At 39.0% G+C, this 23,584-nt stretch overlaps 1 protein-coding gene across 2 annotated transcripts in view; it reads left to right on the top strand.

Moving 5' to 3' along the window:
* The window catches only part of SOX5 (SRY-box transcription factor 5), a 285,279-nt gene that overhangs the window by 218,250 nt on the left and 43,445 nt on the right, over positions 1-23,584 (top strand). For both annotated transcript variants that reach the window (XM_034062939.1, XM_034062938.1), the window contains exon 9: positions 11,321-11,467. In XM_034062939.1, the coding sequence (XP_033918830.1) occupies positions 11,321-11,467 (147 nt within the window). The remainder of the gene's footprint in view (positions 1-11,320; positions 11,468-23,584) is intronic.

The following is a 23,584-nucleotide window of genomic DNA, read 5'->3' as shown; positions in this document are numbered from 1 at the left end:
AGTTCCAAAGTTCACTGTGTAAGCTCTTCTTGTGCTTGGGTGATGCATAGCGTGTGACCTTCAGTCATGTTACTGTGCCTACAGCTTCTTCAGCCTCGAGTACAGCATGTGCCAAACGAGGCATTTTGGCGTGAGTTTCAGGGTAGATTTGAGACTTTTCATGCGTGGGCTGAAGTCTGACCATGTAGTGTCATTGGACCTTAGTGTTTGCGGTTTCATTGTAGTAAGAGTCAAAAACTAATCCTGAGGGAGTTTAGATGTTTTCAGGGACCACTTTTGGGGGAACAAAGTCTCTAAGAATTAAGAATTAAACTTATGTGTATGTCCTAATGGAATATGCAAAGTGTCACTCTTCCCATTACGTCAGTGTAAGCATGGAAATAATGAGATGAACCAGAAAGCAGCTTATATTATTTCCTGAGAAGTTTGCCAAAGCTTCACAGAGGTTTCAGGCTCTCTGGAGTTTTATAGGGTCAATTGGAGGGGGAGTTTTACAGACCACACCTATTTTTATCGTAAAATCACGGAATAAAAAGATTGAGCAGCTATTGAGTTGTTTCTGCTACGTCATTTTGTTACAGAGAGACTTTTATATAATGAAGCAGACTCCAAAATAATGAAATTAATTGAGTAGTTTTCTATTTGCTCAGGTCTCCTCAGCAATTTTGTTAACAAGTAATGACACTCTCCACCTACTCTAACATCTTCTCTATGTAGTCTGTTACAAAGCATCACAATTCAAGAAAGATGCATTTGTTTTTTAAGCAGCTAAGTTATATAACTTATAGGATAGGGGCTAGTTTAAAGTGAGGGACTCCTTTGAGTTTAAAGGGGCTAAGACTGAATGTTGAAAACATTAGGAGGAGTCTGATCAGAGTGAAACTCAGCTGATTGCTGGTTTGTAATTTGCTCTGGTTCAGTGAGGCTCAAAATGTGCTAGATCAAAGTTGGGCCAACTTCTGTGTCCTTCGTTGGAATTACAGTTTCCCCAGGTCTGGTTGACTTCAACCTTTTCTGCAAGCTTTGTCTTACTAATACCTAAAACACAAACACTGTTTTAGAAGAAGAAAGGATTCCATGTGGGTAAAGGCCAAAGGAAAAGTACATGTGAGCTGGAGAATACATGTGTATTCTTGCTCTTACGGAAAGGGATCACAGTGTGCTGCTGAGAAGGGAGAAGTGATGTCCTGTATTGATACGATAACTTCACAATGGGATCCCATAGGACAAGACAGGACTTCTTAGTTTTCTGTAGGACCTGAGTAATGACCATGTAAGGCAATAATCATGAACAGCCATTACATGAGAGGTAAACTGATTGCTGCTGAACTCTGATAGAACTTGTTTGAAAGCTTTCTGCAGTACAGAAACCCTTAAACTGGAAAGCTAGCACTGCATGACTGACATTCTTCTCCCTCAAAATACTAACCTTGCTCTACTTTCTCCACCCCCAAAAATAAAATAAAATAACTGTTGCAGCTAAATAAAGATGCTATGTGTCACATCTTATTAGTACTCCCAGCTAAGGAAAAAGGGAAGGGGAAAAATCCTCTTCAGAACTGTTCTAGGAATCAATTCGGTTTAGTTTAGCTCTCAGAATAAGTTTGTTTTCTTCTGCAGCTCCGATGGTCTATCCATCACTGGTCTCTCCGTTTCAGTACTCTTCTGCCTGTATTTCCTCCTTTATGTGTTCTTTTCAGGGAGGCTTGGCACAAGGGAAGCAGCTCAAATGCAGTCCTTAGTTCCCCTTTAAGGCACAAATGTCACATTCTTCCCTCTCTGTCCTAAGTGGAAGAGAGTAGCTGTAGCTCTCTGAGTCTGTAAAAAGTAAGCTCTGTTGAAAGTCACTTACTATGGCCTAAGAGTTTGTCACGCTGTCTCCTGTGCCTTTATCCAGACCCTTTACCACATAATACAACTCAGTTCAAAGAGCAAATTAAGCTTTTGAATGAGCTGAGTAGATGTCACTGAGCTCCTGTACATGTCAGATAACCAAGGAACAATGTTAATTTGTAGTTCCAAGGACAACAGATACAATTGCGTGGTACTCCAGCTTCAGAAATACTCCTAATGTCAAGAGGGAATCAGACTAGAAAGAATATGTTTCTCATTTCACTGTTTGATATTATAATTAACAAATGAAGATATAAACATTTGGGAGTTTTAGAAAATATGGTGGGAAAAATATCCAAATTATTTTTTTCAGCTTATTTTGTTGTTTATTTCTTGTCCCCTCCCACACACTATAATTTGATAATATCACACTTGCTTCTGATAGGTGGTTACCATTCTTCTGCGATCTTTAAGGAGGAGCTTCAATATATTAGAACTCAGTTGTTATCACAGCTTGTGACATGAGAGTTTCTAGAGCAGGCTGAGTGCTGTGGCCACATGTGCTGCTGAATACCTGTTTCACTATATTCCTGAAGAAGAGGAAGGACAAATCACCAAGGAATCTTACTATCATCAATATATAAGAACCTGATACCATATCAGCATTCAAGTGAGCAAATCCATGTTCTCAAAATAAGAAATTCAGTTGACCTTAATCTTTCTACTATGAGCTCTGCATTTAACTTCAGGAGAAACAGAGTATTCAGATTTGAACTAATTAATTCAGTATCAGTCCTAAAGCAGACTCAGAGTTTCCCTGACTTAATTTCCTGTTGAATACAACAACTTAAAATGCAAACAGAAAATCTATAAATAAAAACCGGAGAAAGAATCGCTTGAGGAGATGTGTATAAAATAGTGAAATGCCTTAATTATAGCTCAGCAATCTGAAATATATAGAACCTTATTTACAGTAATTCTGCTGCCAGGGTTTGCTTATTAACTACTCTAGTCACTTAATGGATAACAATGAATGATTATATACAGTACCAGTTAAGTAAAGCAATGTAATGCGGTGTAAGTGTTTTGTCAAATGGCTACTCATAGAATTTTGTTCTCTCAAATGGGAAATTACATTTACTGAAGTCAGGTACTCTGAGCTAGTTGCCAAAAATCCAGATATATCAAAAAATAAGCTCTTGGGAAACACACTTGTGGTAAACAAATAGGCAGTAGTGAGCTTTTTCCTACAAGGGTATAATGTCTGGGCCACTTTACTGACTTCAGGCTTCTGATATGGAAAAGCTGTACTGCGACAAAAGTCTCCACGTGGAACTTTCATACAAACTCTTCATTACATAATAGTCAGCTCTATTCTTTATAACAGAATAGTCAGTGATAAAGGGAATGCAGCTTACAAAACAGATGCCCCCTCTTAAGTTACACATTCCTGTTTTTGTTGGTCTTCTACATTACCGCTGCTCATCTTACCGTATACTTCTTAAAGAGGATGCTGTCAAAAGTATGTCCTTACTTTAAAGATTTTAATGTCTATTTTTTCTAACAAAAGAAGTTCCGTTGGCATAAAAATAAATAACAGTAATGGTGACAAAAACACTTCATATTCTGGAGCTACATAACAAACTATAGGAATAAATGGTTGCCAAATTGTTTTTTTTAATATGTACAATATTAATTACTTTCCTTGAAGGGGACACTGTTCATCTGTAACATTTCATCCAACAAGCTTTTTCCAGAAGCCATTATCAAGTTTCCCCTCCAATATGCTTTCCATATAGTCGCTCTATTTCAATTACTGTCATATGGTGTGAACATGGTATGTATGGATATGTAGGCCAGTTGGGCAGTTTTCCAGTTAAAGACTCTTCATTTGTAAAGAGGAGGCAATCTTAAATACACAGTTTACAATGGTATTTTATCACAGAAACTAACAGATCTTATTAGCCTCTGATAGGAAGTGTCTATTGATAAGTTCCTACAGTTACATCCTGTAGAAGGATTGTCTTCTTGTTAAGGCATGGGACAAAGGAGCCATGAGGTCTAGGTTCTAATCAGGAGTTTCTTACAGTCTTCCTGTTTCACCAGGATCACCAGGAGCAGTCAGTTGATGTCAGGGGTGCTGATTCTCACCTTGCTAATATTTGAATAGCATTTATCCATTGACAGAATTAAAGACTGTTTTTCAGGCAAAACTGAATTTCTTAAGATTTGTAGAGTGTTATGGTTACAATGTTTTCTATAGACACCTCTATAAATTAAAACATAGTTATATTCCAGCTAAAATGATTGTCCTGTCCATCAAAATTACATTAATTTCTAACAAAATTCAGAGCTACCATAAATTGTACCTACAGATTTTACTTTATTCACAGTTTTACAAACAAAGCAAGCATTGATGTGGATGTACTGTGAATGATAGAAGTCTTTATTATTTCAAATGCAGACTTAAAGCTCATTCAGGTTTTCAGTGATCGGGACTCCAGCCTTGTTTCTGGATGCCAAGGATCCCCAGTTGGTCATAGCATACAAGTTCCAAATGAGGAAAGAACTAGTGCATTCAGCCTGGCACAGGCAAAGCAGTCCTGTTGACTACAGTGAGATTATTCTCAGGAATAAGGCCTGTGAGCCTGGAGCCCTCGAGATCAGCTACCAGAATCATATTTTATGGAGACTTGTGGTTACTGATTCTAAAAGTGATGTTTTTCTAATAGGAGAGAGATGGTGGTTACAAGGCTGTGCTTGTAACCTGCATGCAAGAAATATATAAATGTAGCCTTGTTCTGTTCGTGAATGCTTTACAGTTTTTCTAATGAGAACTTGTTTTTCTTAATGTTTCTTTCTAAGGCTTAGGGTTTTTAAGGCTAGAGAGACTACTAGGTTGTCTAGTCTGACAAAACAAGATATAAAAGAAAATATTTGGCATAATAAACTCTTTGTTTAAAGCACATACTCCAGAAACACATCTGATCTTGACTGAAACACCATGAATCAAAACCCACAATTTCTCCAGGAGTTCCTCCAAGTGTTACCAATGTTCTCTGATTTACCAATGTTCTCTGATTAAAAGCAGCATGTTGCATATCTATTAATTTGCTCAGTCTTAACTGTCAAATACTTATAATTGTTCCTTGATCCATGATATACTTACCTGGTTTTCTCCCTTGGGCTAAATACAGAGCAAAGCTAGGGTGCGAGTTTTCAAAGGAGGTTAGCTGGTTTCTGTGGCCATGGGAAAGAACAGTGTAGCTTTTCAGCATTTAGTGTATCTTCTCTAGTCTCTGTGTGGTCCACAATTCTGGGGTGAATTCATCCATCATGCTATTTTTTGACTGGGGAATAAAGGAAAAGCTAGTTCAGGCAAGGTTCCCTTCCAGAGTGTCTTTGGGACATATGCGTACCTCAGAACTGGGAGCCAAGTCAGTTTCTTTTAGGAAATGGGTATGATAAAGGACATACGGTAGATAGATCAGTAATAATTATCCAACTCTGGTCAGAATTCTAAGCAAAAAAATTAAAATAAACTCAAAATAAACCAAAATACTCCTAAGTGCATCTCAGGATCTTAAATTATAGTGTTCTTACCTGAAATTAGCCCAAAGTGAAAGCTAGAAAACTTCAGCACTGAAGCTGAATAAACTTACCTTTGGGCACAGTTTTAAAGGAGCCGTTTGAATTTCTGTTCACATATTATCTTTGTTTTCTGAAAATCTCCCAGTTGGTGCAAACAAATGGAACTTTAAAGGCTTTGTTGAAGTTTTGAATGTACAAATCAGAGAGTCCCTTTGAAATGTTTGACTATCTTTGAAGGAAACTTGGAAAAAATTAAAACCTGGCATTTCAACCTTTCAGATATGTAATGAAGAGTTAAACGAAGAACTTTTTTCATGGTAGATCTGGAAAGCATTGGCATTAATCGCTAAGGAGGGCAGCTTGAATTCTGATTTCTGTAGTTTTTACCTATGTTGCCACTACCTTTAAAAGTAATCCTACAGTAGGATGTTGTCCTGGGTTCAGCTGTAGCAGTCATTTTTCTCCTTCCTAGCAGCTGGTGCAGTGCGGTGTATTCAACTTTAGTCTGAGAACAATGCTGGTAACACACCAATGTTTTTAGCTGTTGCCAAGTAATGTTTACCTTGATCAAGGACTCTTCAGTCTGTCATGCTCTGCCAGTGAGGAGGGGCACAAGAAGCCAGGAGGAAGCAGAGACAGGACAGCTGACCCAATGACCCAAACTGGCCAAGGGGGTATTCCATACCCGAGCACATCATGCCCAGTGTATGAACTGGGGGGAGGAAAGGAGCAATCGTTGCTCAGGTCGGACTGGGTATCAGTTGGTGGCTGGTGAGTGGTTGTATTCTTTCCCCTTGTTATTTCCATTATCATTGTTATAATTGGTGGCAGCAGCAGTGGTTTGTGTTATACCTTAGTTACTGGACTGTTCTTATCTCAACCTGTGGGAGTTACATTCTTTAAGTTTTCCTCCCCATCCCGCCAGGGACAGGGGGGAAGAAAAAAGGGGGAAGTGAGCAAGTGTCTGCATGGTTCTGAGTTACCGGCTGGGCTTAAACCATGACAGATGCATGTCAGATGTTTGTTTTAAGTGAATTCCTTTTTCTTTTCAATCCCTTGTGTCCTGTTTTTAAACAAAAAGGGCATGAACAGGTCCAAAATTAATTCTTTCTGCTGTAATCAAACACTTTGCATGCCTTATATAAGCATAAATTTTAAGGTAAAAAAAATGCAATTAATGTATTCTGAATGAGAGAACCTCAATTTATACCATTTTCTCCCCCCAGATTATGCAAAAAATCAACAGGGCCATTCATGTGTATATTTTTAATGATGGGTCTCAGAATGACAAAGAAATTGAAGTGTTGGATCAGTCAACAGTTCAGACATTTAGACACAGTGGTTTGTAAATTCATCGCTGTGGTAACTCCACTGAAAAACTAGTTTATATCAGAAACAAATTTATTGCAATAACCGATTCAGTCTCCAGTACAACCTGTCTCTATCTCCCTCTGTTTTTTTTAATAACAGCTCTTAATCTCTATTGTTCACTAATAAAACTATTTTAAAAGGAAATAATACTTTAGTCCAAATGCCTATAGATGTTTGAATCAACTCTGCCTATGTAATTGCTAACACTTTTGTTCAACCCTTTTTAAAACTGCTATTAAATCTCATTCTCATTTTCTATATTAATAGAACAAGAATTCATTTTTAGTGTACCCTCAAAGCTGTAATGAGCATTGTTAACATGTAACAACAATGCCCAAGGGGAAAGTTTTCAAAGCTGGTCTAACCTTAAGGCTTTGCTATTGATGTAGTACAGAGTCATCAAGCCAAGAGCTGTTAGAGCTAGTCCATTTGAAGAGTGTGGCTGAATACTTCTGCTTAATATATTGGAAGAATTATAAATGGTTTAGGTGATGACCTAGGGAGGAGGGGAGTTTGTGTTTAATAGCTTAAGAACAGGGGAGCAACATTAAAAAGTAACTCTACCTCCTGCTCATTTAAAAGTGTATCACATTGTGCTTTAGTTCTGAGGATTTTGCTTCCATAGAGGTTTTCATAAAAGGTTAATGGCAAAACATTAACAAGGCATGCAATATTGCACATGGGCAGGGTAGCTGAAACATAGTCATTTAGTTATAAACAAACAATAGATGTTACTTTTTAATATTTCTTTTCAGAAGCCAGTTCTACCTTCTGACTAAATCCAGAATATTACACTTATTTATTATGAATAGCAAAAATAAACTTGTCTAAAGCTGTGGTGCTTCACTGATTTCAAGTGAGTGCCTTGGTCACGATAAACCAGTCAAAACCCTATGGATTGAAATCCTTGTATGAGTTACAGTGCAGCAAAATAAACTTGCATACTAGAATTTGAGATTGAGCCTTTAGGTTAGCAAAAGGTAGCAGGAATTCAGGAATCTGTGTTTGGGATACAAATTAAAAGGCTCAAGAACAGTGATAATACAGCAGTGATAGAGAGTAGCATCATTTTAATTGGCGCTTTTTGAGGTCTAAGTTTCATTACTGTGCAGAGTATAAGGGTGCATGTTAGGTGATGGTTTAGTGTTTAAACTGAGTCAATTCATACACTGTCCCAGAATTTGAAACTCTGTTGGGGAAGCAGGGGTAGAAATGTTCTTTTGTTGGAGTTGAGTTTGTCTATGAAATGAATACATAATTAGTTGTCATTTAGCTGTCTTGATTTCACAGCACTTGGTCACACCATTGCCCTTTCCTTGGGTATAATCTAAAGGTCGCCATGTCCTAAAACAACTAAATAAGAATAGACAAGTTCAATAATGTCAAGCCTCAAAAATATTCACAGTCTGAGCAATGTGCTGCATGTTGTATATTTCTGCCCATTTTTAGAAATAGAAGGGAAATGCAGGAACAATCTTACTGGTTAAATAGGTTTCAGACTCTTGCAAGTTCGTAAGCGACATGGTTGTCATTTTAGAGCTGTGCCTGATGTTGCTTTTCATAGAATAGTTGGTTCCTGTTGCAAGAAGGGACTTTTTAAGATGGTACCCTAACAAGGGGCCTCTTATAAGATTTTATTTAATGTTTGTTTATAACTCTCAAAATGAATTAAATAAGAGGTGATATGTTAAATCTGATAACAGAACAGAAGTTCGTATAAAGCATGAATGAAGGCTTTATAGCCTTAGACCCCTCCTTACAGATTAATGCACACTATACTTTGTGCTTCACTCTCTTGAGGTGTATCTGTCCCTGAACTGAGAATAAGGCAAACATATGAAATTCCATATATTCCATTTATGACTTAAAAATACGGCTTTCACCAGAGCTGTTGCATAGGGAAGTTCATTCCCCTTGCTTATTTAGTCATCATCTACTTTGGATGCAGTGCCAAAAAGATGATTGATAACAACACTGTAAGAAAGAGCCATGACTTCCCACACATTTTGCAATGACCACTAAATGGGTGTTAGGTGCTACACATTCTTAGACACCATGTTCTTCAGGTATTTCATATAGTCTAGTTCTTGTGTTTTACTCTTTGGACATCAGCAGAAGGTTGAGAACAATGTTTGAGGTAGAGATTTCTCTCTCTTCCCATTCTGTTTCCATTTCCAAGGATTCTGTTTGAAAAGGCTCACAGAAATTTCTGGGAGGTTCAGTCCTCCACAGGTGGCCTGTCAGTGATCTCCAGTTGGTTCAGGACTGCTAAGTGTCCAAACTGGCTATGTTATTTTTACCTTTACATGTGGACTAGGCATATCCTCTAGTAGGTAATCTGCAGTTTAGCAGCAAGCTTAAACCTTTCCTGCTCAGTGGCTATTTGACTTTTGTCTTTTTTCCCATGATTGGCTGGATATGTTTTACCATCTAGCTTCTCCTAGATCTGTTGCATCATCACCAAAGTCCGATTATGTTTGAGCTGCTCCCTAGACATGGATCCTATTTCTTAAACAACTGTTGCCCTTCTGATGTATTAATTCATACATGAAGCTGGCTTGGTTTTCCTTGAACTGCCTGCTACAGTTCTCTGGTTCACACAGACCCTTGTTCCTTTCTCCCTGCTGGATTTAGTCCTTTGAAAGAATGAATGGATATGAACTTCAACTGATAAATACATGCATTTGAATCTGTGACTGATTTGTGGCTGGATTGTTTTTGATGACTTTTATCTGTAGTTGATTTGCATCTATTTGGCTCAGACTCGCTGGGGGTAACACATAGAATAAATGAATAAATAAATTTGAGGGAGAGGCAAGGACAAAACAGGTGAATGAATGGATGATGGGGAAAGAGAGGGCGACTAAACAGAAAGAGATAGATAAATGGTGATTAAGAAGTACAGAAAAATAAGGAACAAGCAGTGATCAAAGTAGAGAAAAGAAATAAAAAGGATTCAAAAATGAAAGGAATAGATAGAGTAAAAAAGAAATAAGTAAGACCTTGGTGCCTGATTACACCTGAAAGAACAGAAATAGGTTACTTTTAATTATGTGAAAGAGCTAGGATTGTGCACCAGTGAAGCGAAGAGTTTGTACGGGGAACCATGGGACAATGTCTGGGATTGTCAGTAGATCTTGCCCATTTGATCAAGTTAAGTGTATGCTACAGGGTTTATATTCTCTGAACTCACATTAACAGTGTCTCTCTACCTTTTTACACAGCTCTATGCTGAATACTCCTATAACAAATCCCCATTCTCCTCTTTAAAACTTACTGGTTTGGGTTAGCATTTCTTTGTGCCCTCCACTCTTATGCCTGACCTTTGTTCTTTTATCAGCATATGCAGTTAACTAAAAAACCAGAAGCAAAGCAGCTAAGCACCACTAACAAGTCTCCTTTGACTAGTCATATTGAAGCCTCCTTGTTTTTTTCACATCCAGTACCACGTTCCTGCGTGTTATCCCATCTCAGAAGCTCTGTTACCACCTGCAGGCAGAGAGCACCATCATTCAGTGTTACACATTACACATGTACTGTACAGCACAAATAATATATAGCATCAGTCTTTGAAACTGATGTTGTGACCAGGGAGGTAAACCCTTTTTTACTATATAACCTGCTTTCTCAGGCATCTGACTTCTGTTAGGCTTCACCTAAATTCCTCTCTGCAGAATAGCAGAAATTGCTGCTTGTCCTGCCCATGTTTATTTTCTTCCCCTTTTTTGCAGGTCAGGGGAGCTTCCAGGCACTGCCAGTTTGCCTGTTGTCTCTCTGCTTTTGACCTCTGTCAATTATACTCTTACTGTAGTGCTTTACTTTAAACAGATGACTGTGATTATAAGTATTCACATGCTAATACTGAAATACCTGTTTCACAGAAAGGGTTCTTAGTCTAATTGGAGCTTCTAGTTGCTAATGGACAGTACATTACCATCCATTTGTATGTATTTATGTTGAATGTAGTGGTTCCCAGAGCCCAACTGAGAGTGGACTCTCACAGTAAGTGCTAAACAGAATTTTGACATTCCTGTCCTGAGCAACTCAGGGCCTGTGCAAACAAGAATAATATAGCAAGTAAAATAAAGAACCATAAAGTGGTAGCACAGAGATCATCATATCAAACATGTGAATTTCACAGGGGTCAATGCATATGATCAGTGGAGATGCTGTCAATGCATATGATCAGTGGAGATGCTATTAATGCTTAAGTAGTCTCAGGAAAAGCAGGATTGCCCAGTGGCTCACAGAATCCATGAAGGTGAGGTTTTGTTCCTTGTTTTGAATCTCTGGGCACACAGGGAAGCTGGGACATTTCTCATGGTGACATCTGTCATTCGTCCCCTGAGGAAGGAGTCACAAAAGCTTAAATGACAATTCTTGCTTTGAAATATACCAGTTTGCTAAATAAAAATAACTATCAGAAGGAAAATATATCATCTGCAGCAGAATAATTTCTGGGAAACTTATTTATTTACTGACAATGTTTCTCCTTTCTCCCCCCATTTGTTGTTTGTTTCTACAGCAGTTGTATGCTGCCCAACTTGCTGCAATGCAAGTGTCTCCAGGAGGCAAGATACCTGGCATACCCCAGGGTAACCTCGGTGCTGCTGTATCCCCTACCAGCATCCACACAGACAAGAGCACAAACAGCCCTCCACCCAAAAGCAAGGTACTGTATGCGGCCCTGCAGCACTGAGTTTCTCACAGTGAGGGTACTTGCATGTGGGTTTTTTTCTCAAGGGTGTCTGTGTGCATGTCAGACACAGGCAGCTTTGTTCTCAGGATGGTTTCCTGAAATGGGAGGATATTTGTAGTGCTGTTTTTCCAGTGGGAGAACCTCAGCACAGTAAAACCAAACAACCATTTATAAACGGTGACAGTAGCACACACCACCTCAGCTGAGACCCCATGGGTTCCTTTGCAGTGTCCTAGCTATCACACTGCTGTTTCTTCCATCTTCAGTAATGGGTGGCAGACTGAGGTGATCATCTTCTTCCTATCATGCAGCTGTCCTTTCCTTTCAGAACTCTAGACCAAAGTCAGGTTAGCAGTGTGTCAGTGAGAGATGGGAAGCAGTGGGACGTCTATCTCATTTGTGACCAGGTCCTGTCCTGGGGTTCAGTGGGAGTCTGTTGGGGAGCAAGTCTCCAGAGGAATGTCTCTTGTGTGATAGAACAGGGCTGGATTCTGTCCATCAAGTGATGGGCTCTGGTGAGTAATTTTGGTCATAGCTGGGCAATTAGGTCTGTACTCATTGAAGAGATCAATCTGGCAGCTTGTAGTTCAGCTGTATAATGCAACCAGTACACAAGTTATACATAGAAAAACCACACAGAATATGTCTGGTAGCACATACTTTTCTCAGCTGTGGCATAAGCTGGAACAAGGTGAGCTCAGCTTATGCCACAGCTGAGCAAAAATAACGGGTCAAGACTGAATGGCACATCTTAGGTGTTAAAAAATAAGTAGGAACAATTTAGCTAAGGGATGCAGGGAAAAGGCAGTCCCATTTAGGTGACAGTCAGAGCTTGATAAAAATATGTCCTTTCTTTTTGTTAGTGTCCTCTAGCATGCTGTCCATGTCCTTTATCACATCAGAAAAGGTTCCTTGAATTGACAGCAGTGTCTTGTTTTTACCCTAAGAGTAAAACAGCACAGATTAAAAATAACCAGACAAATAAATAAAACCATTGTCAGCTCAGTGAGATACATGTTCAAAGTACAAAATAAGTGGTGTGAAACTGGTAGCTGTTGTGTTAGAGCATCAAGTTCTGGGTCTACATTTCTTTCTTCTCACTTCCTGACTTCCCAAAGTTTATTCTTGGCTTGGCCTCTTATATAGTATAGAGCAATGAATCACAAAGCCATGCAGTGCTGAATGATAGTTTGGGTTTTTGCTTTTCTTTTTTGTTGGTGGTTCAGGGGTTCCCCCCCCCCCCCAAACAAGAAGTCATGTCTATGGTTAATAAGAGATTTTTGTGCATTTTACAAGGGTCTTTTTGTGTGTGGCTAGCAGCTTGCAGGATCCACTATACTTAAAATCCTGGTGGTTTTGGATCTCTGTGTGCAAGCAGAATGTCTGTTGAGATCTAAGGGAACACAGTATTTATTTGTGGCAATCGTGGAATTAGAAGGTCTCCCATATCTACTGGTAACATCAAGGATAACCGTCTTACTGGCAACTGTCAGGATCAGCTCTATTTTCCTGTGTGTGTTACTGCTTTTTCATATTTGTAGGTGTTCCCTTGCCTTTGGCTTGTGGTTCTGTAGGACACAAACTAAACTTATTTGCAAATTAAAAAGAAAAGAAAACAAGAAAAAAAAGTGGGCCAAAAGGAAAGGAAGGGGGCTCCAAAAGGCTGTAAAATTGTGCAGCGTGAGCCCTGTGATGCATGCTGCTTTCAATCTGCTGTGTGCCAGTTGGAGGCTCAGAGAGAGAGTGAGAGAAAGAGAAGGGATAATGCTGAGAAATGATAGAGTGGCTGTGACCTCCAAGCTCAGCCTGGAAATCCAAGACATTGATTTCGCTTAGCATTCCTGCTGAGAAATCCGGCAGAGTTCAGTTGTAATAAAAGAACAAGATTCTGTTCTAATGGTAATGGCGTATGACAGACATATCACTTTGTCTGTCCTCAGCACCAGAGAGGAGAATTGGAGAAAGGTCACCTGACCCGCCTGTGCTGTTGTGCGAATGCTGTACTGAGCTTTGAACTCCAGCCTGGAAGCACAATTATTTATAATACTAAATGATAAAGAAACCTTTATAGAGCCTACAGTAATTAGAATAAAGCTTATACAATAGTGCAGTGGCCTCGCTCAGAAAGCACGCTGGCAAATCCGTCACAGCAGCAGAAACTGAGGCTTAAGTGTTGAAATGAAACACCTTGTGTCTGTGTGGACCTTCCTTTGCTTTTTCAAAGCTTGTTTGTGTTCACCAGCTCCAGAAGTTTACTGTGTTTGTAATATAGTTTTTTAGCTGTTGTCAAGGAGTGTCTGTCTTGATTTTCACAACCACTTTTTAGTTCTCTCTTTTTTAATCCCCCATCAGCAACTTGGTTCTTGCAGTTAGTGCGTGGTGGTCTTTCTCACTGCTACTGTACGTCAGACTTCCACAGATGAACAGCTAATGCCTTAGACAATCCTTCAATAAATACTGTTTGCTAAATCTCTATTTTCAGCCCACAGTTTACACTCGCGCAGCTTTGGTAATACGCTCAAGTGTTTGGAGACAAGGAGACAGCCTTACCTGAGAGTGTGTCAAGCTACTGGCAAACATCTAGGTCACTTCTGAAAAACTGTGTATTTTTCCTTCTTGTATAGTGTTAAAGTTAGTGTGCTGCTCTTTGCAAGGATTCTTCAAAGTCGGCCTCAGCAGCAGATGGAACAACTGTTGGCTCTAGAAATGCTGAGAAGCATCAGGGGGAGTTTGCCAAGGATCATCCTTTAAATCTAGTAAGACTTGAACACATCCCTGAAACTCCTCTAAGACCTTGGCAACTCCTGTTTTGGCAAACCTTTTATCAGTGGCCCTCACCAGTGTTTGAACACTGTGCTGGGCAGACTACCCTGGCATCTTCTGTTGTCTTACTCGACTTTCAACAGATGTGACCTGGAATAGTCAAATTCACTTCCTGGGTTTCTGTACTGTAACTTTTAGGAAACCATGAAGTAGAGATGCCATTATGCTGCGCTGCACACATTCTGTCAAGTTTTGGTTAGGAAACTGAGCTGGTGTCGTACATTCTTCCAAGAAGAAATCGGTGCCAGAAAAATTGATTTAAGAAACAGAGCTAGTGGAGCCTGTCCAAAAGAAAATGCGTGTGTCTTGCGGAAATGGATTTTAACACAGCTTCTTCTTGAGCAGTTTTAAAAACAGCCGGTATGCTAATCATACCATTCAAATTTACCAAGGCCTCCTCCACAACCCATTTGAAAGGCAACTATCTTTGAAGTTTGCCAAATTGTGCTGGATTTCCAAAGTCTGTCTTAAGCACATTTTGCCTTTGATCGTGTAAAAGCTTGCATGCTGCTCTGTTGGGTGTTCAAGGTGGTTACATGCTCCCAAGTAGGAGAGAACAGGCACAGGTGCAGATAAGGACTAGGCAGAATAACCTACCAGTCCATCTTGTGATTCAAGCCTCTTGCTTGGACAGTGCCATGCAGGAGATTGAAAAGCAATGTTACAGGGAATATATTTATCTGAACCTTGACCTATACTGTGCTACCAAGATTATCACCTGATAGCCACAGCCTTCGCTGACTTCAGATGAGGTGCATTATACTCTTGAATAAGGATGGCTACATCACCGTCACTTGTAAGCAGCCAGGACCCTGCTCATCCTGCCTTTGTTCCTTTCTTTTTATGTAGTACTTATAAATATAGCATCTAGTGCCAGCTTGATGCAATATTCTAGCCCTTTCCATGTAACCTTTCAAGTACAGTAATTCTGGAGTGAGTTTTCAATGTAGCTTGTAAATATAGCTAAATGATTCCCCATATTTAATGGAGCACAGTGCATTGTCTGTAGCATCTGCTGAAAAACAGGAGCAATTCAGTGTGAAATGTGACAGGGAAGGATTCCTGGGCACTTTTCTTTTAACCTTGTTATGACCTCAGCCCTAACCCTACTCACAGTTGTGTCTCTATCAATGGCAACAGCACATAGATTGTCCAAATCAATTTTTTTTGTTCTTTTCAAATACTTCTGGCAGTGATACTACTATTTGCTCAGCAGTAGCACCTGGGAGTTGTGACAAGGAAAGAAAATGTGTTTCAGACAGGCCAGAAACAGCACTAAGCAGTTGGATATACGCAATCAGATTCTCCTCAACTGCAATATCCAGACAAATATCAGTGAGAATCCTTAACTGAATATAGTACCTTATTTCACATTATTTGATCCTCTGATCACCAAAGTAGACATCGGATTGAAAGTTTCTCACCTTGCCTATAGTCAGCAATAGAATCACCCTTGAATGATTTAAAGCTTGCTCTCTACCACAGGACAGACTAACTTTAAAATGGCCAGAGACTCTCCAGGGGAAATTATTCCATTTTTGAGGAATATCTACTGATAATGCTGCAGTTGCTGCCACATGCACCACCTGTGTCTTGCATCCTGTTTATAGTATATGAAGGGTAGAAAGGGACCAAGAGTGTGCTTGTTCTGTTCTCACCCAGGCAAGGCAAGCCTGGATATGAAACTACAACTGAGTCACTGTTGACTTCCTTTCAAAGTACATCTGATACCAGGGACAAAAGAAAGAAAAAGAGTCTTTGGAAATGGGAACTTTAATTCAAACACACCATGGGCTGTGTTATTAGGGAAAATAAGTAAACTGTATACTATGGGGAGCTGGTTGGGGATTTTCCTCTTCCAATCAAAACTGATGATGGGACTATACTACCCAGTTTCACTAGGAAAGCTTTCTTGACCCAGGATAAAAATGCATGATCAAAGAATAAAAATAAAAAAGGAAAAAACATCTGAAGGGAAGGAGGAAGAAAAAGGCTCTAAAATGGCCTGGTAATAAGAAAATTCATCTAGATGATATTTCTCATTCTACTACAGGCAAATTGTTGACTTGAACTTCATTGCAGGTGACTACCGAAACCGCCCTGTTAGCTTGCATGTATTTGTCTCTGTTTCCCTCATTTTTCTCTGTTGCATCATAGCTCAGAATGTGAAAATTTATCCTGGTGGGGTCTTGGTGAAAACATTAAGCTCCATTGTGTACGTAGCTGCATCAGCTTACTTGTCACATCAAGAGAAGCCTAGCTGATGATAAGTGGACATATAGATTCCTTCTACCCCAGAGCTGCCATTTTTTGAACATATTAAAGGAAAGTATTTATTTTCAGCTGTAAAGATGATTAGATGCATTGCTATGCAAATGCAGAAAGATACTGGTGTATCCCTCTTCGTAGCACTTTTTATTCAGTAATACCAAATATTTTTGGAAACATGAGCTTATTGTTCTGCACAGCACTGGGAAGTACTTCAGCTATAAAGAGGACAGCTGTGTGGTAAAGAAGACTGATCATGGCTGTGTACAGGTGATCAAAGGGTATAACTGGTTGTGTTTGCCAGTTTTTCTTCTTGAAGGATAGAGGAACCTATCTGAAACCAACCCACTGCACATGTTAGGCCTCATATGTTAATGGCAGTTACTGTCCACTTTATTGGTTGAAGAGGTCAGCAGCTGCTGAACATCTATCCAAGCAGCAGAAAATTAAGGCTTTCTTATTTTTATTAAAGAGGGTACTGAGGTATTTACAGTGAAGAATGAGAGGTCTTATTAAGGTGATATAAGATGCACAATCCCTGTTAGAACTTCAAGGCAATGTTTAAAGAAAGTTTGCCTCCAAGATCTGCAAGGCTCTTTTATGTTGGAGAATTTCCAAGCTGGACACAATTCTTTATATGCCACTGATTAAAATAAATAAATTAATTAATTAATTAATTAATTAATTAATCTATTAAACTTTGTAGCATCATAATAATGCTTATCACTAGAATATCATTAAATTCAAAACATTTTTCAGTGCTTGCATTTCCCAGTCCCCTTGTCAGTGCATCAGACAGGTTAGAAATGGCTGTAAGATAATGAAGGAAAAGTTCATAGATGTATACAGATGTAATCATCATATAGATGTATACAGATGTAATCCCTGTATGGATGCAGGGATAGTCTAGTGTGAGGCCTCCCTGCTCATGGCAGAGGGATTGGAACTGATGATCTTAAGGTCCTTTCCAACCTGAACCATTCTATGTTTCTATGTATAGGAAGCTGTAAAAAAAAATTAAGACCTCATCTGCCTTATCTCTGCTGTGCTACTTGGTGCTATGCCACTTCTTTAGTATCCCTGTCCATTCTTAATGGAGACCATGTAGCTAATTATAACTTGGAAGTGTTTTTCCTTTGCTGCTCATGCTTTTAATCCCAAGTAGTAAAATATGGAGTTGGGGACAGAACCTTTGAAACTATTTTCCTATCCCTTAGTCTTCTTCCTATGCATGACATTCAGGCATATAAACAGTGACTTTATAAACAGTTTTCTAGAGCTGAATGGAAATAGAGATATAGATAATAGAAACAGAGAATGTTTTTCAAACAATAAAGCACGTGTTAATGGTATCTAAGAAGCAGCAGCAGTAGGGACTTGCACAGCATTCTGCCTGCCTCCCACCCCTCCCTACTTACCTAAAAATGAATTCGATACATGGAGGGTCTCCTAGGATGCTTTTTCACATTAACTCTCCACAGTTCTGCTTGCTGATATCATGTCTCTCTGGCAGGAACCTGTCTCTCAAGCAGAGTTGCCTGGAAGTCGGTCCTTGTCAGGCTCAGTCGGCAGGTTTTAGAATGAAAACTCAGAAGAAAACATAACAAAAAGAGGGGGAGATGGGGAAACCCTCTAAAATCTGTGATCACAAAACAAAAGTGAGATACACTTAAGCAAGACCACTGCATTTCTGAGAGGTCTTCAGAAATCAGAAAGGGAACCACAGAGACATAAAGCAAAGTGGTAATGACAAACAGTGTATTCTTCTTAGTAGTTCTCTACTGTTCCTTGCTGCTAGTGCCTTCCTTACCTGGTATGACTAAATAGAATAACCATGAGTAGCAAACTTCATGGCTTGGGCAGCAGATAGTAATTTTCATTCTTTCTAGATAAATGATCCACACCATTGGCTTTATGCTGATAGACCAAGTTATTACACCAGGCACTCTTAATTTCAGGAAGTAGCTGCTAAAGCCAGGTCCAGTTACAGAATTCCTCAGTATTCAGGTATGCTGGCCCCTGACATTTTGTTTCTGCTCTGTCTTACTCTATTACTTAGAAATGCCTGTGCATTGACTACTGCAGAAGATATTTGACATAACTACCCATGTAATATCGCTTGGAACAAAAAGCTTTAATGAGAAGGAGCAGCACTTTGGAAGAAGAAAATGGAAGAGTCCCAAGCAAGAAAAAAGTGTCACAAAGTCAAGGTTTTTTAATGGCACTGAGATAGCTGTTGAGCTGATGTTGCAAATTGGTCACGCAGTCGTAAGAATAGCAGTAAAGGGACTTTAGGAGAGCATGGAATCTGTAGCTGCATAATGAAATGGAGAAAAAATTAGGTGTTCATGGTTGCAGGGTTTGGTTTTGTTGGTTTGGGGTTTTTTTAATCCTCCTCACTTTTGGTTGGCTTGTTTGTGAGGAGAGATGGAAAACATTTAGGAGAGGATCTTTCTGCTGAGGAAGGGGAACAAACCATGAGGAGAAATACATAATATTATTTACTGGGGGCTTCTAAATATCACAGTACTGCAAAGATGAAGGACTAATATGAGCTCTAAGTTAAATAAAGATAACAGACCACCCAGTTGTACCAGTATAAGTTTCATTTCAAGTTTCCTTCATAATATAAAATATCTCTAAAATAAGGTTATCCATTATTCCAGCGATATATTTTTTAGACTCTGAGCTGTTTGCATCTCTAAATCAAGGAATGTGTTTATTACAGGAGTTTGTGTGTTGTATAGTGTTGTAGCAACATACCTATTCCATGCATTAGGAGTCAGCTTGAAATGGAGCAGAGGACTCTCATTCTAGTGCGTATTTCTAGAAGGGAGACAGGTAATTCAGGTGTTAAATGTTCCCTTTTGCAGCTTCATCTTAAGTGTTCGGGCATTCTGTGGCATGTGTTAATAATCAAAAGTAAAGTGCATAGGCTGTGTTGGCAGGGCTGTATACTAGAGAGCAATGAAGACATCTTTTACCAAATGTAGAACCTCTTTTCAACATAGAAAGTAAATTTCTGAGGTGATTGAATCAGATTCTAATGTGATTAGTCTAGCGGCTTCCAGAAACTGCTTGCTTTGTCTGCAGCAGTGTGGTTTGCTTCCATATTACATGCTAGATTTGAAATTAGCTCCTCTTGACACATTCAGGCAGAATGCAATTCAAACTAAGCATCAAAGAAATATACTTTGCAGTAAGTATTCCTGTTCCCATAGCTGAATCATTATAATTTAACAAGGGAGCTCTACAAATTCTTTAATCTGAATCATGTTATTCTGTAATCCCTGGTAGCTGTGGATAGCTGGAGAGAAGCAACATGTAAGCAGCAGAAGGGAGAATAAATCTGTTTTATTTTCTTACAGGTTAGTATTAACTCTAGAGTTATATGAAGTCTTTGGCAAATATCTCACTGAAGAGTCTCAGAACTACACATATGTTGTGCAGAGTGCAGTTTGAATTGTTTAGTGTAAAATGAACTGGTCCAAAAAAGGGTTTCAGAGAAATTATGTGGAAATCATCATTTCACACACTCTTTTCAAAGCAGTGTGACTACATCTTGTGATCTTATAATGGACAGCTTCCTTGAAATCCCAGATCCTGGAGTCATGTGAGTATGTGAGAATCTTATTTAAACAAAAAGGCTGTCATGGCTGGAACTTACAGACTGGTATAAATGTATCGCAAAGGTTTAGAAAACAGGTAACAAAATGAACCTGTTTTAATCAAGTGGGATTAATTTTCAGTCTCAAGTAACAGCAAGACTTCATGTTGGCAATTCTGCTACAGCATAAATATTTCTCAGCAAAATTAGACTTTTCACTGTAATATATCTGTACAAGTACTTCAGTTGTATCCAGAGAGAACAGTCAGGAGCATCCCAAGAACAGCAGAGGTAGGCAAACTGACAGAACAAACCAGTTTGGTTTTTCATGTAATTCAGTAGGGTTTAGTATATGAAACCAATTTAAACCAATTTCTCACTGCTTTTAAAGGAAAGACAAGCTAATGCCATGACTAGTATCTGGGGGAGGGGAAGAAATCTTAGGAAAGAAGTCTTTGATAAAAAGATTGCTCAGTATCTTGGGATGTGGAGTGCATGGAGGGAAAGACCTTTTCTCTAATGGAAGCACTGGAGAGGAGGCTTTTAAGTTTCCAATCATGATGTTACTGAAAGGATATAACTTTGAGTATTTAATGAGTTATTGGTGTTTCTTAAACTTTTTTGAGTGAATGTGCCAGCACCTGCTAGTAGATTTAAAATAAGTGGTCATTTCAGACAGCTATGTGCGTACAGAGATGTAGCACATGGGTTTGTCCAGGCTTTCAGCTTACATGCCAGGCAGTGACATGTCATGTCATGAATCAGCCACATCGTGTTATGCGATTTCAAGCTAACAGAACACAACAGGAGTTACATAGTGACAAACACAACCCAACATGACATATCCATGGGAAAACTGGCACAAAAAGCTTCTTAGATTTGAGTTTCTGGGGTACATTTATTCATCTCCAGAATGCTTCAAAGAAAAGCATACACTATGAAGCAGTGTACTGGAAAAGGGAGCAATGTAGTGACAGAATTACTAAAGCAACTTTAATTCAGTGCAGAATTAGGAAGAAAATATATGTCTGTGACAACCTGGAGAGTGTTCTTGTTGTGTTGGCTTCTTTTGAATTGCTTTCCAAAGGTAGCCGTCTCAGGGCTTTAGTCATTCCAGATCAATGATTATTTTTATCTTGAGCCATGCTAAGAGCTGTATGGGCTTCAGGTTACAGCTGTAAATCACCATATTTTGAATTTAGCAATTGGTTGCCTCAATAAATTTTGAGTCCTTCTAGTCTAAACTCTGTTGGGTTTTCTGCTTTGCTTGCAGATCAGAATGACTCCTTTTGTGCCCATTTCCAATACTCTTAGTCTTCTCTGAAGTTATTTTCTTTCCCTTTCTGGATACTCCTATTCTAGTTTCTGATGCCCACTGAAAATAGAGTCTGCAATTAAAACTCTAGGATGTATTCATTCATCTCTGTTTGCTTATTATTCATCATAATTGCGTGACTAGCCTGTGCTTTCAACATTTGCTATAAAAGGCACAGACCTAATTTGGGGTCAGGGAAATTCAGCACATACATTTGGCTGAGAAACGCATGTCAAGTAGCATTTTATTCATGATATCAGAAGTTAAAATGGTGTCACATGACTGTTTGCCCACTACATTTCCTATCTGGATTTACAGTTTGTAATTTCAAAGCCTTAGAAATACCAATTTCTTTACACTAAATGAATCCTTCCAGTAATCTGCAGCTTATACGCAGAATGATGTGGTGGTGTAATAGATGAGAAATTCACTACTGTACCAAACAACTAGAGTTTATTGAGGCTAGTGGGTGAGGAAAACAACGACAGCATCATTTTGGCTAGCCTAATGATGAGCAAAAAGAACAGATATTCCAAGACCTGAAGAGCAGAACAAACTGAATAGATACTTTCTCTTCTGTGTTCATTTTAAAATGAGCAAGGTGCTCCAAGAGTGCCATAAGTTTCATTTGTGAAGTCTCACAATATTTGGAAATGTAGACTACCTCTTTCCAAGGGATCCCCTGGTGTCCATTAAAGTGTGGGTAAGCACTGGAGTCTTCTCCTGAGGGGAAAGGCTTAGAGCGTGACCCCACACACATCCTATTGTCCCTTTACACAAATGATGTGGGACCTTTGAGGACTTCATCGAACTTGATGGAGGCTGGCCAATACCTCAGAATGTCCATAGAGATGAAGATTGCCAAACATACATAGATACATCCACATGGATCTTGTGCACGCTCACATACATGCACATACAGAGACTAATTTTGAGGCTGAAACAATCTCACATTTGGACAACTCTCATGGGTTTTACTGGCATGACATTTTATATTTCAAATGATGCAGTATGTCTTTCTGCTGCTTTTCTTCTCTGTTGTTCTTCACCCCCAAATGATTACAGTTCAGTGCTGGGTGGAAGGATTCCCATGATAGTATCATTTGGGACTCACTTTGTAAATTGCTCTGGGCTCAAACAGAGCAAAATAATGATATATAAATACATGTTATTACTGGAGAAGCGATAAAATTGTCTTATGCTTACCAAGTATCCTAGTGGCTTGTCTTGATCATAATTAACTGCTGACATACATGTTGAGTCAGTGCTTTAGGATTTGTGCCCAGAATAAGACACAAAACCATAGCAGGTTTACTATGGGAGAAAAGGATGAAGGGAGCTTCTTTTCCCCTCCCATTTTTCCTTCTGGATGAGATATAAAAACTGCCCAGAGCTGGCCTGTTCAGAAATAGCGAATCAGCCTCTTGGAATTGTCAACTTCCCTCTCGTATACTTCTGTGAAGACAAAGAATATCTTAACATCTGTATTGAAGTCATCATTAAAATAAAAGGAGATCTGTAGACATCAGCTATAAATCACCAAGAAATAGCTTGTGGGTAACCTCTGACACAATTGAACCTACTTGAAATGAGCTAGGGCTGGATTCATTGCCTTCAGTGAAGCTAGTAGGTGGACTAAAGGTCTCCTCTCTCTCTCCCTCTCTCTTTCCATCTCTTACAGTGTTAGTTTCTGGGAAGTGAATGTGTTCTGGCTGAGTGATGGAAATGCATTTGGATGTGTTCTTAAATAGACATTTGTTTTATGTCTGAAAAGAATAGGCCAATCTTAACACTGTGATGCTGGGACTATTTGAAAGGTATTTTTAAGGCAGTTGTCTTCTTTCAGCTTTACAAAAACTGTTTTAACCAATTGTTCAGGCTTGAGGAACACCATGGAATATCTATTGTGTGTGGATGCATGCATGTTCTACAGAATTAACAGAAAAATGGTAGATAAAAATCTGCCTAATTCTGCATAATAGATTTTTGGCATTCTTGTGATCTGACTTCAAATTCATGCTGAGTTTCTACAGTATAACACAAATACTAGTTGCAGTTGTTAATTTTAATTTCTAAG

This window comes from Melopsittacus undulatus, chromosome 5, assembly GCF_012275295.1.
Source record: "Melopsittacus undulatus isolate bMelUnd1 chromosome 5, bMelUnd1.mat.Z, whole genome shotgun sequence".
NCBI lineage: Eukaryota > Metazoa > Chordata > Aves > Psittaciformes > Psittaculidae > Melopsittacus > Melopsittacus undulatus.
Note: the sequence above shows the minus strand (reverse complement) of the source record. Positions and strands in the feature narration are given on the sequence as shown.